The 18,298-nt window shown below is 38.9% G+C and overlaps 1 protein-coding gene across 5 annotated transcripts in view; it reads left to right on the top strand.

Moving 5' to 3' along the window:
• Positions 1 to 18,298, top strand: part of CRPPA (CDP-L-ribitol pyrophosphorylase A) — a 117,491-nt gene that overhangs the window by 90,891 nt on the left and 8,302 nt on the right. Inside the window, exons 10-11 of one of the 5 annotated variants that reach the window (XR_010470057.1) lie at positions 14,880 to 15,126; positions 16,449 to 16,740. The exons of 2 other annotated variants lie outside the window; for them this stretch is intronic. Coding sequence is in view for 1 of the 3 variants with exons in the window: in XM_065051214.1 (XP_064907286.1) it covers positions 14,880 to 14,900 (21 nt within the window). In the remaining 2 variants the exon portion in view is untranslated. Of the gene's footprint in view, positions 1 to 14,879; positions 15,128 to 16,448; positions 16,741 to 18,298 lie in introns of those variants that run through there. 2 more of the 5 variants (XR_010470056.1, XM_065051214.1) reach the window with 2 other exon arrangements.

Raw genomic sequence — 18,298 nt, 5'->3', positions numbered from 1 at the left:
GCGGTACACTGGAATGGGGCTTGGACAAGCTTTATAGCTATTAATTGCTGCTTTAGGCTGGCAAAATAGAAATGTTTTCAGGTGATTTCTACATTTGAGTAGAATAGAGGGTGGACTCCCAGGTGAGTCATTCCGAAATAACCAGCTGGTATTAGTGTTGTAGTACATTAGCATAGTTGACAAATGTTAAATATATTAGTGGCATATTGCCTCTTTTTTTTGCTTTTGTTAAGTTTTTACATTAGTATAACAAAGGGAACCTCTGGAATCATAATATTTTGTATTGCTGCTTATGAAATATACTGCCAAGATGCTCTGCTTTTATCATCATAGACTAATAAAACCTCATAGTCTTTGCCGTTGACTTCAATGCCAGCGATTGCTGTCCCTCAAGAAGGAATTTCACTGTGTAATGTGAAAGTCTCCAGTTTCAAGACTTGATCATATCATATCACTTCATGTAAGAAAAGGATATTCTACATATGGAGTATGTATGTGCTGTTTAAAGACCATGGTTTGCAAAACGTCCTCAGAGATTTTGATTATGGCTTTGCCCACCGTAACTGAATACAGTTGTAGGCACCGAAAATTTATTTGAAGCGTGGTGAAATCATGGTGCCAGCTTATGGCAATGCTTTCACTGTATCTCTGCATCCAAAGTCCTGCATGTACTGTCTGTGTCACACCACATCCCAAGATGATGTAGTCCCATACAGGGATTCTAGCACCTTCAGGTGGTGTTGGACTAGAGGCAAAGCAGCAGTGGTGGTAGAGACTCCTGGAAGACATTGACTCTGTCTCCTTGCTGAGACTGAAGTGCCTCCATGAGGTCTGAAGTCAGTTCATCTGGGGTATCCTCTTGGAGTAACTACCATGGACAGAGGAGCAGGGTCACTTTTCCTCCTGCATTGGTCACTGACAAAATAGTGGTGCAACGTCAGAATCGACAGGAAACTCCTGAGGGCTTTATGGTGGCACTTTTGTGTAAGCAAGGACAGAGAGACACAGAGAAGAAACAGGAAGCGAAACAGAAATAAGCCTTGACTCCATATGTGAGGCTTATAAGGGAGATGCAGGTCACTGCCCCTGCCACCTAGCAGTATCACCTGTGACAGATAAAAGGATTGTGAAGCAGTTCCCAGAGTATCCAGCTGAAATATCTGCTCTCTGGAAATGAAATCTTTGTGGGGTAGCTTTCCTTTGAACTGCTGAAGTGGGAACACTTGCTCTGGGGCTCAGATTTGAACTAGTCTGAAGTAAAACCCCCAAAAATGTGTATTGAATCCCTGAAATGTGTATTGTGTAATTGCAAGGTCCTCAGCAGCAGCTATATCATTCTATTGATCTGCTCTTCTTATGCTGCCCTACTTGGTGAAGAAGTCTGAATTTAGGAAATCCCAGGAGCTATTATTTTTTCCTGGGTTCCTTGGGTTAAAATATTAACCCAGGTCTTCCAGAACCTGAGCTTCAGCTGTCTGTCCCTTCTGCACTGGAAAGCAGCAGGCATGTCCCTCCTCTCCCTGCAGCAGCTGCCTGCCTCTCTTCATTGCCAGGCAACCTTCCCCTCTCCTGTCTTTCCAGCGCATGTAATTATCTTTACTTTCATCTACAGCAGCAGCATCCCTTTTATGAGCAAATAGTCCTTTTCCCTTACTCCATTCAGCAATGGAATTACCTGTTACCTTTGTTATTTGCTCTAAATTATCTTCATTTCCCTTAGCTCACAAGTTCTGCTCAGCTGTTAGGCCGCTGGCTGCTGGCACTGAGCAGAGGCGGCCGAGAGTGGGTGGTTTGCTTAGTTGAAATCTAAAAAGCCTGGATGCTGCTAGTCTAGAGGCTGGGCTTAGGAGAAGATGTCTCAGTGATCCCCCCATCTGGCTGTTCTTTTCCCCTCCGTGCCCCTCACAGAAGAAATCTGTCTCCTCGACAGCAGCTGGTGCTTAAACAGTTGTTCTGTGACTCTTCCAAGGGATCCTGTGCCAGATGGCAGGATTCGCAAAACGGAGCCCCGTCACTCTCACTACTTGTTTTTGGACTTGAATACAAATATAATCTAAATGAAAACAGCATTAAACATTTTGCATAGTGTACTTTTTAACTAATTTATTCTTTTCACTAATTGGATGAACTCTTTGCATCAGAATTTTTATAATGTAAGTAATAAATGCCAACTCTTATTTTTATTGTTTTTTTATTGCTTCAGGCGAATATATTATTTTGATATTTAAATAATTGGCAACATAAAGTTGCCAGTTACTAGAAAAATTACAACAGTGAATCATCAAGTCAGACAATCATTTTAAAGAAAAGGGTGTTGGGGCTATAAAAGTCCTCCAGATGTTGTTTTCTTCATATCCCTCATCAAAAGAAAATATCCTGAGCAGGCTGGCCCGAACAGGTAGTATTGCTCAAATATTGATAATTAGAAATACTTCCTGACATATCCCAAAGTGCAGTAAGCCCTCTCCACTGAGAATATGTGGCTGGTGGCTCTGTTTCAGTGCTGTTCACATGCTCGAAAAGTGAGATGAGTATCTTACACACAGATCCAGGTTGCCTTGCAGATATATGGGGTTGTGCTCACTAGTGCAGGTACAAGGACGGCAGCACTTCCAGTAGTAAAGGTGCCGCATGTCTAAAATTGAGTACAAAGCCAGCTGTGATGGGAAACGCTTTATGGAGTTCAATTCATCAGTAAAAAATGTTATGTAGATAAGGATCTTCTTGTGATAGGAACAGACTTTGTTGTCTGATTGTTTTTCTCATGGCAATTTATTTTGATAGACTAAACATGAAAAGAATGTGGAAACAGTAAGTATTACTATTGCTAAGCAGTATTTTGGTTATTAAATAGATATTTCAAAATTGGAAGTGATGGGAATACAGTTAGCAAACAAGCATTTTTTCACAGTGTGCACTGAAAGTTAAAGCCAAGTGGTATTAACATAGCAATTTTGTACAGTTCTAAACAGTCCATCAGTTCTAATGCTCAGACTTCATAATGTGCTTTTCTTTTGAGTTTAAATACCTATCTCACAATGTATATAGGGCAAGTGATGGATGACTTTCTGATTTGATGAACATTTATAAACCTCATCTGTGAATTATGTGTTCTGTCAGGCGTTTGTTAAACAACCTCTCCATAAATGCCTTTTAAACTTTGTTTTTCTCTCTCATTTTGAAAATTCTGCTGAAACCTCATGGTGGTGCGGTGAGGCTGTAACACACAAGTGTGTCTATATCTACATTAACTTTACCATCGAAGGTGAACATGACATATGCTGTTATTCTGAGAGCACTTCTCAGAGTTTCAAAACACATCAAGATGTAGCACTAAACTTGAGACTTTGGGCTTGATTCCGTTCTTGCAGCAGTATACGATCAACTGAAAACTGTTACAGTGGTATAATACTGGTTTTAAATCCAGCCAGAGCAAGATTTACTCCTGGAATGTTAAGTTAGTGCTGCAGTGACCTTACACAATATAGCTGTGCCCAGGTTAAGAACGCCACCCAACCCCAGTTTCAGGAAAACTAAAATTTTAGCGTCTTTCTGGGGTAATATAGGATGAAATAATTTAAGACTTATTGTTCAGCAACATACAGTATATCCACCAATACTCTCATTTGCGCTGCAAAACCGACATTTTTGAAACACACACACACACTCCAACTTAAACAAGCAGGACTCTGATATGAAATGCCAGAGTTGACACTTGTATGCAAAATAGTGCTCTGAAGATTAAAAGAGAGGTAGATTTGCAAGAAGTCCATTAAGAGAACAGGGAGGATATATGTGCAGTGATTTTACTAGTGCATTGAGATGAATGATATAACTGAGAGTGGTGCTGCTTAGAAAGTATGATAATAAGGTACATTGTGCTTTTGTACTGGCTTTTTGCCACCAGTTCTGCTTCATATTCTGGTAAATGTCGACAGTCGTACCCACAGGTTGATGCCTGTTACGGCACTGTCAGGAATGATTCTCCTGTGGTTCCAAGTCCCAGAATCATAGAATTGTTCAGGTTGGAAGGGACCTCTTGAGATCTTTTAGTTCAACTGCCCTGTAAAAGTGGAGTCAGCTACAGTGGGCTTGTACAGGACCTTCTCCAGTCAGGTTTTTAATATCTCCAAGGACAAATTTCACAGACTCTCCAGCCTGACCGTTCCAGTGTTTGGCCACCTTCACAGTGTCCAGATTGTGGTAGTGGGTTTTTTTGTAGTTGTTGTTGCCTTTTTTATTTTGATATTCCCATTCATTATATCTTATGGTTTCAGTGGTCACTACTGACTGCTTCTTCATCCTCATCCATCAGTTATTTCTATGCTAAGATGCCTCTGAGCTTTCTTTTCTTCAGGCTGATGAGTCCAAGCTCTCGCAACCTCTCCTCCTCATATGAAAGATGCTCCATTCTCCTAATCATCTTTGTATTCCTGTATAGTCATTCCAGTAAGTCCGTATCTTTGTTGTACTGGGGAGCCCAGAACTGGACAAAGCACTCCAGATGTGGAGTCACCAGTGCTGAGTAGCAGGGAAGGATCAGTCACCTCTCTTGACATGCTGCTGACACAATGACTAATCCAGCCGAGGGGGCTGTTTGTCCTTCTTTGCTGCAAGGGTGTATTGCTGGCTCCTGTCCCACTTGTCATCCACAGGGACACTGAATGCCCTCTCTGAAAAGCTGCTTTCCAGCCAGTCAGTCCCCAGCCTGTACTGCCACGTGGGGTTGTTCCTCCCTGGTTGCAGGACTTCACATCTCCCCCTCTTGTGAACTTCATAAGATTCCTCTTGGCCAGTTCTCCACCCTGTCCCAGGTCTCTCTGAATGGCCCCACGACCACATCCCACTGTGTTCTAAACAAAATGTAGGAAGAGAGTAGAAATTAGGATAGAGGTTTATTTTTAAAAGATGCTTTTGAAATGAATTTCATGATCAAAATTACAGAGTGAAAACGCACAAGAAACTCTTGGGTACGGTAAAAGAGAGATGTGTCTGTTCTCATCCCACCACCTACATGTGATAGAGCATGCAGGTTTACACTTTGAAACAGCATATGAATTCATAGCAAAATCAATAGATGGGTTCTTTCCATAATTATTACCAAGAAAGACATGGTGAGAAAGCCTGTCCTCTGATGGGTGTTGGATTTCCTCACATAGTTACTTGTGTCTAAAAATATATATATATTTTTTTTCTGTGGTAAATGTACTCTTGTATTTGAATTGCACAAAAGCAGAGATACTACAAAACAGAGAGGAGTATTCTATACAAATTTTAGTCTTACACTCAGCATATTTTCGATGAAAGAGAAAAAAGTTTGTTCAAGAAATTTGCTTAAAGCATCCCTTTTTTAAATGTGTGCATTTGCAAAACTATGATCAATATGTTTATTAACATCATATGTGTTTTTATATCCAAGAATATAAGAATTTGATACTTGGACTTTACTCCACATTGTACTCACTATAGAGATGTGTTTTGTCTTAAATACTCGTACAGTATATTTTATATACTGATATTGTTCAGTAGTCTAAATAATCACACAAATGCAACTTAAGGCAAGATGGTACCAGCAATACTATACTGTAAGGAATGGTAGGATTTGTAGCACTTGCTTGCTTAAAAATTTTTCTAGACCTTTGGGGAAAATACTGTTTCTAGGAAAGAAAATATAAATAATATAACAGCAGCCGCCTCATATGAGTGCTCAAAAAAAGCAATTTAAGAGTGAAGTATAGAAGGTGATGGTACTAAAAAAGCTTTACTGAGAAATGACCCAAATTTTGAAGTATGGAGAAGCAAGGCATATGCACAAGAAGAGTAGAATTTCTTTCCTCCAGTGTGTATTCATGCAATTTGAAAACGTGACTTCAGACAAATTGGAAGTGCTCTGTTGAATGCAGATTTGTAGCACGGGTTGAATAAATTGAACTAGAAGATATTTCTTCATTAACAGTTGTCTTTGCCTAAGTGAGTGGGTGTGATAGGTGTAACTTGGGAATAGACTTAATAAACTCATCCGGTTATAGATAATGCAGCTGACATTTTTAGAGCTCTTTTGTGCATTTGTTAAAATGAACTTTTGAGTGAACTGGTAGTATCTCTGAACCACATACAGTATGTGTCATTCATCTGTTGCTTCCCTGTCTACCTTCCAATGAATTAAGCAACAGTATCTGGCAGGCATGTTTCATTTTTCTGATATGCTCTGTCCTACACTCATTAAATCTGGGTGTTTAAAAGACGCAAAGGAGATTAATTAAGTTGACTATCGCTGAAGTCTATGGAACTTCTCTTTTCATCTCAGTTGTGCTCAATTAGTTGTTAGGACTCTTTAATGTTCATATTTAATTGTTTTGCTTAATCTTGGTGGGTTGGACACTTCTCATGTGCAGTGCCACCCTTGTTACTCACCACAAGAAAGAATGGAAAGGAAACCGTTTCCAGTTTCAAGACTCTTAATTTGTTTTATCTCCATCCTATTAGTGGGGTATTTAAAATTCTTCACAGTTGCCTTCAAAGGGCTGAATGTAATTTTAGGGCCGTATAAAAGTAGGAGTAGTTACATTTATACAGTCCTAAAATTACATTCGGCCCTTTGAAGGCAACAGGGAGGTTGATGTGGCCCCCAGTGAAAATGAGTTTGACACCCCTGGTCTAGGGGAAGGAGGCTTCCTGATTTAGTTATCCATTTTTTTGCACTTAATGAAGTGCAGTAAGTCAGACAACTTAGAGAAAATATACAGAGATTTAGCAGATTTTAGGTTTAGTGATTATGTGTTTTAGCAGTTTGTTCCTTCTAAACCAGAGTATCTCAGGTGCATAGCGTCAAAATATGTGAACTACTTGACTTGCGAGTATCTTTGGATTTTGAAAGTGGTACTTCTGGACTTGAGCACACTTTTCCTGTCCTAGGTCTACTGAAAGCCATAAAACTCTTCTGTGAATCTGTGTCTAAATCTGATCTGGTTTTGGATCCTGTCATCTGATGTAAGAGTAAATTTTAGTAACAACTTAAAGAGCTGTTCTCCCGTTGCTTGGTTTTGTAATCCTGAATTTCTTGTGGATTGTGTCAATCTGGTTGTCTGCTTTTAAATAAAGCATTTATAGCCACATATCGCTTTCATCACAATAGACACTGAGAGCTCCTTATGTTACACAGAAGGATATTTTGTAAACATTTTAAAACATTTTTTCATGTATGTCAGATCAGATGATTACGTGGGCTTTGTTATGGATTATTTGTGAGGTTATATCAATTCAGTGCTAGTCCTTTATCTGTAACTCTCCAGTTGTACACCTTGTCTCCAAATACTACCACAAAAAATTCTGATCTTGGACATGTAATACATATTAACAAAGGGATCCTTATGAAATAATGGTAGTCTTGTATTCAAAAGTTGCCTTTATTCTTACTATAAATTAATTCACCTATTCACCTGTTTTATGTATAAGCATGTATGCATGGATGGATATATTATCTTTACCAGTAAATTCTGATGTCATTCAGCCACTGTTGATACCTGTCCCCCAGGAGGCTGTAGTGCACTGCTACTTTCAATGCTTTTCATGTTAAATAAAACATGGAAACCAACTCTGACTGGCATACAAGCCAGATTTCTCACTTTTTTATGTTGCCTTTGGAATCTGATTCCTACTTTTATTTATGTAATTAGATTATACAGTTCACCCGTTTAAGCTGTATAGTAGTGTTCTACCTTCTGTTTTTCACTCTCTACTTTTCATGTCATGTCTCAAGCCATAGTTGCAGAAACAGAATTTGCAAAAGAGAGAGAACAGAGTGGACAACGAGCAGGAGTGGTGAACGAAATGTTCTTTGGCTGATCACAATATCTTTCATGCTCATGTCTGCTTTTGATGATCTCACATTTGAAGATGCTTTAGAAATCGTTTATAGTAGAAACAAAGGTGTGCAGTTTACATATTTTATCAAGACTAATATAAAATATTTTTTAGGTACACTTATCAGTAATGCTAGTAATGCTTTGTGTCTTAAAGCCAAGAGAGATTTAGAGTCCCAGCTTAAGTACAGTATGGATATATGTGTAACAAATGAGCAATTAATATCAGAAATATTTATACTTTTGCAAGAAAGTTGATGTCTATGGGGTGCCCTCAGAGCCTTGCAATGCACTTGCCAGAAGCCATCCTCAGTTATTGCACCTGAAGCACCTGAGTGCAACCTTCCTATGTGTGACTTCAGAGAGTACGTACGTATCTACCTCCTGTGAGGATGATTGAGTTTGTTATTACCAACAGTCTTTGCTGGTAGTTTGTTTCATCCAAAAGCTTTCATGTTCTGCTGATGTTGAATTGTGGGTGTGTGTCTCTACATAAGGTTGGACTGACAAAGTGGGCAGTAACTAAATAATCTATGTCAGTGCCTTGTGATGCTTTTCATGCTTTTACAGTTCTTGCAAGAGAAGGAACTGATTCCAAAACAGACGTAAGAGTTTTCACAAGTAACAAACCTTAACTGCAATTGCAAATCACACAGCAGTTTGAATTACCTTGCTTAGATACAAGGATTCATGGATTGCCTTTTTAATGAATGCATGGTGAATATGCTTCTTGAATTTTGACCCTTTGCTCATGAACTAGCACTGTTCTGTGAATTCGAATTTTTTAAAATGTTATCTTCAGGTTCTAAGTTAAGAAATTCATGTATGCTTTACAAACAGTGTGCTGGCAAAATCTCACAATCGTGCACTACTTCTGCTTTTTAACTGTTTATGAGAGCATTTTCTAGTTCTTTTCATCTGAACTGTGTTTTTCTTTCGCCTAACAAGTTAAGAAATTGAAAATGAACTGATAGCAATTGCCATTATAAATAGCTTCAGGGCTCTTGACAAAAATAATGTTGTGGAGCTGGTGTGCAATGAGATCATTCACAAATCAATATGTAGCCTGTTTTCCTTATTTTGAAGTTAATTTTCTATTTTATATCAGTAATATAATCCAGGCATTTTAGTCCAAAACAGTTCTTCTTGGGTGGTAAAACTCAATAGGTATTTAGTCTCATGCCTTATAAAGCTACTGGAGGCAAATTATAATTGTCTTGAAATACAATGCCTGTCATAACTTATTACAGTTTATGTATTATCTATTGTGTAAATACAATATTGGTTCCTTTGAACACACACTAAAGTCACAGCAGAAAGTAACATCACAGTGGCCAACTCCAGAACTTTGAAAATTGGAGGGTCCATGGCAGCTTTCTCAGGGAAAAGCTGAACTAGTTGCTTAAATTATGTTGTCCGGGATATTGGTAAGGAGAGCAAAGATTTGAGAAGTAGTTTTAAAATTTAATGGGAGTGGAAGGCAGGAAGTTTTTTTCTAATACCTGTTTCTATTATGCTATGCAGTTGATAGAAAAATCTGTGCTGCAACATCAATGTTGTAAGAGGAGTAAAGTAACTAAGGCATGAAGACAATAGTATTTTTTTTTCAGGTGAAGGTTAGGCTAAACATTTTGGGAAATCCTTTCTGCTAGTGTCAGGGCTGATTAAAGGAGACAGTATGTGGAAACCAGTAGGAAATAATCAGAAAGCAGTAACTGAGAGCATGAGGCTTTCTAAGCCCCATCTTTAGACTGAAGCAAGTACTTAGCGAGCCCCAAGTACAAGACAGCCTGTGTTTTCTCAATGGACTCAAGGGGAACGTGTCGCTCTCTTAGCAGATCTGTTTGCCTGGGAAAATGGAATCTCACTTTGTGAATATAAAAGGGTATTCAGCAGCTAAAGTTACTGCAAAAATTGCTAACGGGTAAGCTTCAAGAAAATAATAGAAAGTTAATCTCAGTAGTCATTGTGAGGGAGACGTTGTGACTGAAGTCAGCTCGGGGTGTTAAGAGACGAGGCTGTGGCACGTACACAGCGCTGCAGACAGAGTTCTGCTTGCTGAACAGACAGCAGAGCGTATGGGGTGAAAGATGAGGCCAAGAGCAGGCACAAGGGAATACAGTTTGTTGAAGACAAAGAGATATTGAATCGAGAGAGGAATTAGTGGAAATGGAGTTTGAGATTACTCTTTTGTCCAGAGAAAACTTTTAAAACATGTCTGTGAAAAGCCAAACCACGCATTCATCTAATCAATACAGGCTGAGGAGATGAACAATGTGAAATCATTGTCCATGTAAAAAGATGCATGCAGTTCTAAATGCAGCTGTGCACTTGGAAGCAAGTATTGAAGCTGGGAGGAAAAAAAAAAGGGCAAGTAAAAGTCAGAGAAAATCTTGTGCTTTCTAGTTGAAGCACCAGGAGATTGAGTCTTAACTAACACCTAACTCATCTGAGCAGCTAAATTAGTTTTTAATTCTGAATGAGGCTTAAACAGCTCTATTCCTTTTTTAACCAAACAAATGTATGACATAGCAGCTCTACAGGCTGTAATAGCTGGGCTCACGCCACGAGTGCTCAGATTCACGTCTGTGCCATCGAGTGTTCCCCCTTGAGTAGCTGCACCATTTTGTGGGAGTTATTTCTTCAGTAGCTGTGGATATCAACACCAGAACCCAACAACATTAAACTACAATGTTTCCCTTAAACGTGAATGTTGTTATTACAATACAGTTCTTACAAAAAAGTAATGACTTTTAAAAATCAGTTTAAAATTCCTCTGTAGTCTTATGCCTAGGAGCTGTAATGATTAACTGCTGTCGAAATTACTATCAGATTGAAAACTACTTAAGTGTTTTGCTTGCTTTTATTTTTGACCGTGAAAAATAATCCAATAATGTTGTTAAGCCCTCTCAATTATTCTTGAGTTTATTTTAAATATTATTACCAATTGACATTTTAAAGTAGAGATCATGCCGGTGATTTATACAGGTATTTACTTAATATCCCGTATCATGATTCTTGCATCACTTCTAAATATTTGCGACAGAAATATTTAGCTGAATATTCAGCTTTTGTAGGGAAAGCTGAAAAACAAAATCACTCCACATGCGGGCAGTCTGCAAGACACTAATATCACCTCTTTTGCCTTCCTGTCTTGGAAGAATATCAATCCCCTTTCCCATGAAAAAGACTAGTGCCCATCACCATGAAAACAGCACTGGTCACTTGTTCTCAGCCCATTGCTTTCAATCAGCTTTGGATAACCCAGATTTTAAACTGAGGAGTAAGTGATGTGGTAAACTCACACATCATGTTTAGTCATGCCCTTGGAAACTGTCATAAATAGTTTCTTAATCAAATGCCTATTATGAGGAGATATGAGGGAGAACTGAACTTATCTTTACAGACAGTTATGGACATATTTAAAGTTGCAAGTAGGCACAAGATGCTTTTAGGATCTTTTGAAAGGAAACTTTGGTAACAATTTAATTGAAAGTGTTAAAGGCTGTGAAACACAGACTCTTCTGTTATGCAACTCAAGATACAACATACCTGAAGGATAAGCTTAACATCGAATGCTAATCTCATAAAAAGTGATGTGTTCATAGCTAACAAAATATTTTGTCTGTTTCGTTTTTAATAAGATGTCCTAATTATGGAGTACAATTCATCCATCTGCTAAAGCAAGACTCATACCTTTATTTCTTTATTACTTTTCTTTTTACTTTTCATTCAATTTCTTTCTATTTCTTTTTAAAGTCTTAAAATAGCCATTTTTCTAAAAAAAAGGCAAATCTTTTTTTTTTTTTTGTTATTTTACAATAGTTTTATCACTTCGATATATTTTCATTTTGAGTGCCTTTATTTGCCTATGGACAGGCTATTGTGTTACGTGGTTTGGGCTGATATTAGCTGGCAGAAAGAAAGAGAAGCCTGTCTTGGCAAACCCTGATTTTTATGTAAGAGAACATCTGTGAGCTCTGTCATTGTGGTGTCGCTGGACTCGCATAGCCTGAAAGAAAACCAGAATGTAAAAGCAAGCACATCTGTCCCCTTAAAATTGTAAGGATTATATATTTTGTGTTTACCAGGGAACCCTGAGGAATGGTACTGAATGCTTCATCTGTTTGCTGTGTTTTGGCTACAAGGCCAGTTTTGGAGCCTCTCCTGCCTTCCTATCACTAGGCTTATACTCAAAGGGTTGTTTTTTTGGAATGGGCTATTTGCCCTCCAGCTGTGCGATGGTTTAGTCAGTAGCTAGTGACAGGAGAGATTCTTTCATGCGATTCAAGCTATGGAGGGGTGCTCAGGTGGGGGCCCAGGCTCAGAACAGCCATCTCAGCACCAGCTACCGAGGGGCTGCAAAAACCAGCTGAGAAAGTGAGTAACTGCGTGTGTGATCGGTCTGTGTTGAAATTTTATGCTGTGCCAGTCACACTGCTAGCAAGTCAGCTCACTTGAGGATGCTTTGATTGTGTCTTTAAAAATGGTACTTACGCCCCTGAGCCCTGTCCATCCGTAGCTACCATCCACACTTCACAAAAGGTTCGGTGTGTCCAAGGCTGTTCCTCTCAGCCCCTCAGTGAAAACAGCACTTGGCCGCATTGGTTTCCTAGTGTGTTTTTATGATTCTTCTCTGCTCTGCGGATTGGGCACAGGCTGTTTGCTGCTGCTTTCCAAACCCAGCGCTTCTGCTCACACCAGATTCAAAGGACCATCTTTCCTCTAGGATTAGTTTTTCAAAATTTATATGCTCCCTCCATTGCTTAGCTGAAAACTTTAACCTGGGAAAATGTTCTGTTTTCACTGGCTTTAGGCTATGAACTAAGGAGGACAAATACATAGAAAACAGAGAAATTGAGAGTTTGGATCAACTTTTTTAGAAATTATTATTATTTCCTTGTGCATACTGGATAGGAATTCATTCAGTTCATGGCCTCGGGTGCTGCTCAGATAAACTGTCCAGTCTTAAGTGTGTAAATAAACATAGTGTAGGCAACATTCCTGGAAGAAAACGATACACAGAGGCAAACACACTTTCTCCAATCACAGCAGCTTTGAGTGTATTTGAATACATTTGAGTGCACTTGAGTGTGTTTAGAGCTCCTTTGCCTGTAGAATTATTTGTGCTTGCAAGAAATGCAAGTTCCTTTCCAGCTTCTTACATCTACTGCATGAGGAGTGCTTTGGAGTAGGGAACAAGTCCATGCTCTGTGCAAAGGGATGTTGAGAACAATCAGAATTACCACCAAATTAATGTATTAAAGCATCATACTGGTGTGCGAGACAAAGGGATTGAATCTTTATTAATAACTTGTGTTGTAACTGGTTGTTCCCCTGGTGACTCCTCTCCTCTTACTCTCCAAGGAGAGATGTCACCTCATGTCCTTGTAACTTTTTGTCTCGTTTCTGGACACTTCTTCATCAGTCTGGTATTTTTATTTTTGGGGGAGAAAGCAGACGAGCTTGGCCTTACATAAAAGTCTTGAATTTTAAGGAATTCATGGTTTTTGCCTTCCAGTAGGCTGTTGACCGTCAGCTGTAGACAGGAAAAGAAGCCAGAGACGGGAAATAAACTATGCCTAAATGTCACACAAGTGGTCAGAGAAGTAGAATTTGAGTGGTGAGATGAAAGATGTAGGATGGATATTTAATTTAAAATGTCAAGGTTGATTAAAGGATGTTTTCAAATTTCAGTGGGTAACTTAAACATGAAGGTTTTGTGATTTATTCTGTAATCATTCCATCCTCAGACAACGATGAGATGGTGCAACTCAAAGTCCACTTGCAAGCAGCTAGCTAGATTTCATTAAGAGTATCAAATTAGGGAAATCTATGATATCAAATGTTTAACGATGAGCTTCTGGACAGCCACTCCCTCTCAGTGTGTCTCACTGCTCTAAACACTGACATTTGAGTTACTTTGAAGCTGCTTTTGAAATTTTGAGAAAACAATTTAAAACCAGTTAAGTACTAGGTCTTTGGTAGCAAAATGCAGAGTTTGAAGTTGGATTCCAGTCTCTGCAACTGCAAAGCAACTGGTCTCGTAATACTGTAGTTACTTTGGTGTGTATTTCTGTAACCAAGATTGGAATGTGGCCTTTACCCCACTGAACTGATATTATCATCCTAAAAGTTTGGAAGCCACAAGACTGGGATGTGAACAATAGCCCAGCACATGTGTACACATACTTTGCCCATCAGAATCTCTTGTTTTTTGTTTATTTCTTTCCCCAAAGGAGAAGTTTGAATTTTGTTTTTTAGTAGGCGATACAGTTTTTCCTCTGAACCATCTCGAATAAATGATCTGTAATCAAAAGGAATGTTTCCAATCAATTATTTACTGCAGCCATGTGCTTGTATTTCAGAGTATTCACAGTCTGTAGGAGTTGTATAACGAAGATTTTAATGACTGAACAGAATGCTTATGTTGAAATGGATGCAAGCTTGCCTCTTCTTATTTTGAAGAGCTGTGTGTCTGTTATGCATAATATTCCATATGAAGCTGGCACCTGTAGGAGGAAAGAAAAGTGTGTTTTAGACTGAGAAAATGGAAAAAAAACCTGTTCACGTTTCCTCTGCACTGATTTTCAGCATCCCGTTAGGAAATTCAAATGCATCATTCGTTGTTTCCAAAGACCTTCCCATTTTGTTATTAAAAGTTGCCCAGACTTTCTATATAACACTGATAACCACAATCACAAATTTTATGTCACAAATTATATAAAACCGCTGCTGCACATTTGTATGCAAAATTCTGTAACCTGTGATAGTAAAGCATTTCATGTCTTGTACCACATATTAGCAGCTTAGATGTTTGTGAACTACTGTGTTCATGTTTTTCTTGAAAAGTGCAACAACCAACCAGTCTATATTGTCAACATAAGATGGGACAGAAAGGGAAAACCTGTGATATCATAATATTCTGTGTTAAATTTACCATAAAATATGTCTTTTTTTGCTCTTGCTAGAAGTTCAGATGAAGAAACGCTGTACTGTTTTCTCTGTCTCCATTAGGTAGGTTTTGTCAGATCCTAAGTAATGATGGCATGGTGCTCTAAAAGTGAAGAGAAATATTCAGATACGTGATACTTCCCTGCTTGTAATTTTACAATTACATTGATGACCTCAGATCTCACTGCGTAGAAATGTCCTACTTGGTTCTTTGAAGACTTTTTCTGTTTTTACCTGCACTGCATGACACAGTTTGCTAATCACCGAGAACCTCTGGCATTGATAGTAATTCTCCTGATCTTTAGCAAAGGTATGTCTTTTTATATTCTGAGGACCGAGATAGTTGCGTACTTAATCTTTTACCTCCGTCATTTCTTCTATTCTCTTTTCTCCTAGCTTGTTCCCCCAACACTTCTCTCCGTCTTCTCCACATACACATTTTTACCTTCCTAATACTGCTGACTAGGGCTAAAACACTAATCATTGAGTGAAACTGAGCTTGAAACGCTGTATTTCTCACCTTATAACAGGAAAAAAACAAGCTAAACTGTGCCGAACCATTTTTGCTCTGCTACTAGCCCCATGTGTCCAATGCATTCACACATGATCCATAGCGGCTCCATCTTTGCTTGGTGCCTGGTGTGCTGCGAATCTCCAAATGACTTGCAGGACTGAGGTGTTATGTTTTGCAGGGGGCCAGCACTGTTTTACCCGTGGGTTTTTTTTTTGGTAGGGGTGTGTGTGTGGTAGGTCTGCTACGTGTTCCTGGCCGCCTGCAGAACTTAATGCTGCAGCCCATCAAAGGATTTATAGACTCTCACAGCGGAACAGGCAGCAGAGGATCCACCGCACATACACACTGAGGGAAACACTGCAATGTGCTGCTGCTGCATGTGAGGCTTAAATCCCACTCACACATGGATTTGTCAGTGCTCTCAGATTGAACCACAGCTTTTGGAAACCAGAGGAAAGACTTGCCGCAGCTTCACTCAACTTCAGCCCAATCTCAGATTTTCAGCAGCTTGCAGTGCGGGTTGTCAGAGGAGGAAGCAAGTTTCTTGTGCCTTAGGAGCGCCTCGCTTTTCCTGTATGATAGTAAGAAACTTCTTTTCCTTCCCCCTAAAAACCCTTATGGTGTGTTTTAGAAGTTTGCCAGAGTGATACTTCATAGGGCCTGTAGGTAGTACAGTCACATATATTAACATGAATACATTTTGTATTATAGTCTTATTTGGTAACATACTATATTAAGAGACCACCTCTAAGAAACCTCAAACACATAATATACTTCTGCAGATAACCACATCTGTTACGTGGCTTATTTCTGCCAGTATTTTCATACTAGTCCCAAACAGGTGGCAGAATTGGCTGCTAGCTCAAGCATGAGGTAGCTTTTTGAACAACTTAGAAGGAAAGATGGTTGACAGACGGTTGTGCTATCACTACTGGCATACTCACTCTTGCCAAGAGCTTAGATCAGATAGGGGTAAGTGCTGAATGAAAACTCTTGCTTAAGCTGTAATGATTGAATGTGCTGAAAATGCTTTTTATAACAAACTCTTAAGAGAATTTTTTGGTCCAGGAATTTTTATTGATTATTCAGTATGATCACGCTAACAATTTTTCTTACAGGAAAACAAAAAAAAACGACTTGGAGAGGACAAGAACAAGGAAATATAAAGTCTAGTTATGCGGATGACAGAGGCATTGGCACCTAGCTCATGGTTGTTCCAAACACCATTTGTCTATTTTACATCAAATGAACAAACTTTGGAGCAAAAGTTAAAACAGAGCTTTCACTTGCTCCCCAGGCATCTGGACTAGTGTCTAGGCTGGATTCATGTCATCTTTCTGTTGTGATACAGCGACTGCACATAAAATGGGAATTCCTCCACAGGGATTTTAAAGCCAATCCAAATAAAGTGTGAGTTGGGGAGCAGATGAAGCACCTTGCACAAAGAACAGAACTGAACCCTGGTCACCTACACGCTGCAGAGCATCTGGATAATGGAGCTGGTTTAGAACAGCTGATTTAGGGGAACTGTGTCTATTTGCTTTGTACTAGAGAAGGCAATTAATCCAATTTACGGGGTTGGCTGTTTGTGGTGGTTGGGTCTTTTTGTTTTGATTTGGGATTTATTTATTTATTTATTTATTTATTTTTTCAAAAGAGCTGTGTTTACCTTCAGTTTTGAATCTGATATTCTTAGGTGGAGAGATACATGAAATAGCATTAGGGATGTAATCCTTACAGACTCCAGGAGATTTAAAATACTTGTCTGATCTCAGTGTATCCACACAGTCATTTTAAATGTTGATTGCTTTCAATTTTCTTATGATGAACTATAAGAGGCATGGTTGATCAATGTACAGGAGACAGAGGTACAGTACACTATCACATATTATGCACAATTTGTCTGGGTTTGGGTTGATCATAGCACAGATGTACAGCTATTTAACTGCAGGAAGTTAGCTCGGATCTGTCAGAGTTCATTAACTAAGAGTTCTGTTAGACTTCATCAGCACAGTGACAATTTGGTTCTTCCAGCACTACTCATCTCTTTTCTCAACCCTCATTGCATCCCGAGTACCTAAATTTCTATATTATTTCTATTCTGAGGAATATCCACTAAAGAAGAACTGATTGCATTTTCTTAGTTGAGAAAGGAAGCAAGGGTGTGTATACAGAGGTTCAATTATCAACCTGCTGAAGTAGTTTTGAACTCAGCTACCTAACTGAACTCAAATACTACCTTAATTATTTATGTATTACTTGAAAGTAAACGCAAACATACTCAGAGAAATAGTTTTCTTATCTTTTAAAATGATCTGCATAGCTATCTTCTTATTGAGGTAAATTGCTGGATTGATATTATGTATGAGATGTCACTTATCAACAGAGCCTTTGGCACATGGATTCAAAAATGTGATGTGGAAGCATTTTGAGAAGAAAGGAGACTTAGGATTAATTTGTACTGTTACAGAAATGGAGGTTGCTTTAATATGTAGCTGCATGCCACTACATATCGTGAGTAGGAAAAAATGCTTCTTCGTGAATCTGCCAGAGAATTCCTCATGGTCAAATTACACCAAACCATGTTACACGATTGATTTTTAGTAGTGGAAAAACCTCAGTTCCTCCTCAGATCACCTTTTTAAGTTAAAAAAAAAAAAAGAAAAAAAAAGAAATTGAAGATTAAAACTTCAAGTATTGTAGGTTTTGAGTCTGGATTCTGTACTCACTTTCTTTGAGTGCAAATGAAACTCTGTCAGTATGTGACATCAGGTGATGTTTGAAGACACCTGGCATAGCCTTAGTATAAGTTGCAGCATCCCATGGAGCTTTAAATTAACAGCAGCTCCACTTGTACTGCCAACACAGTCTTTTGCAGTATGTTTGCCAGAACACTGACTATTTCAGCCCTTTTCTCTCCCACTGCTGCTGTGTGGTATGGCTGGTGTGCCCCCAGGCCCACCCTGCG

The sequence above is a fragment of the Columba livia genome, chromosome 2, assembly GCF_036013475.1.
Source record: "Columba livia isolate bColLiv1 breed racing homer chromosome 2, bColLiv1.pat.W.v2, whole genome shotgun sequence".
Taxonomy (NCBI): domain Eukaryota; kingdom Metazoa; phylum Chordata; class Aves; order Columbiformes; family Columbidae; genus Columba; species Columba livia.
This window is presented reverse-complemented; position numbering and strand designations above follow the sequence as displayed.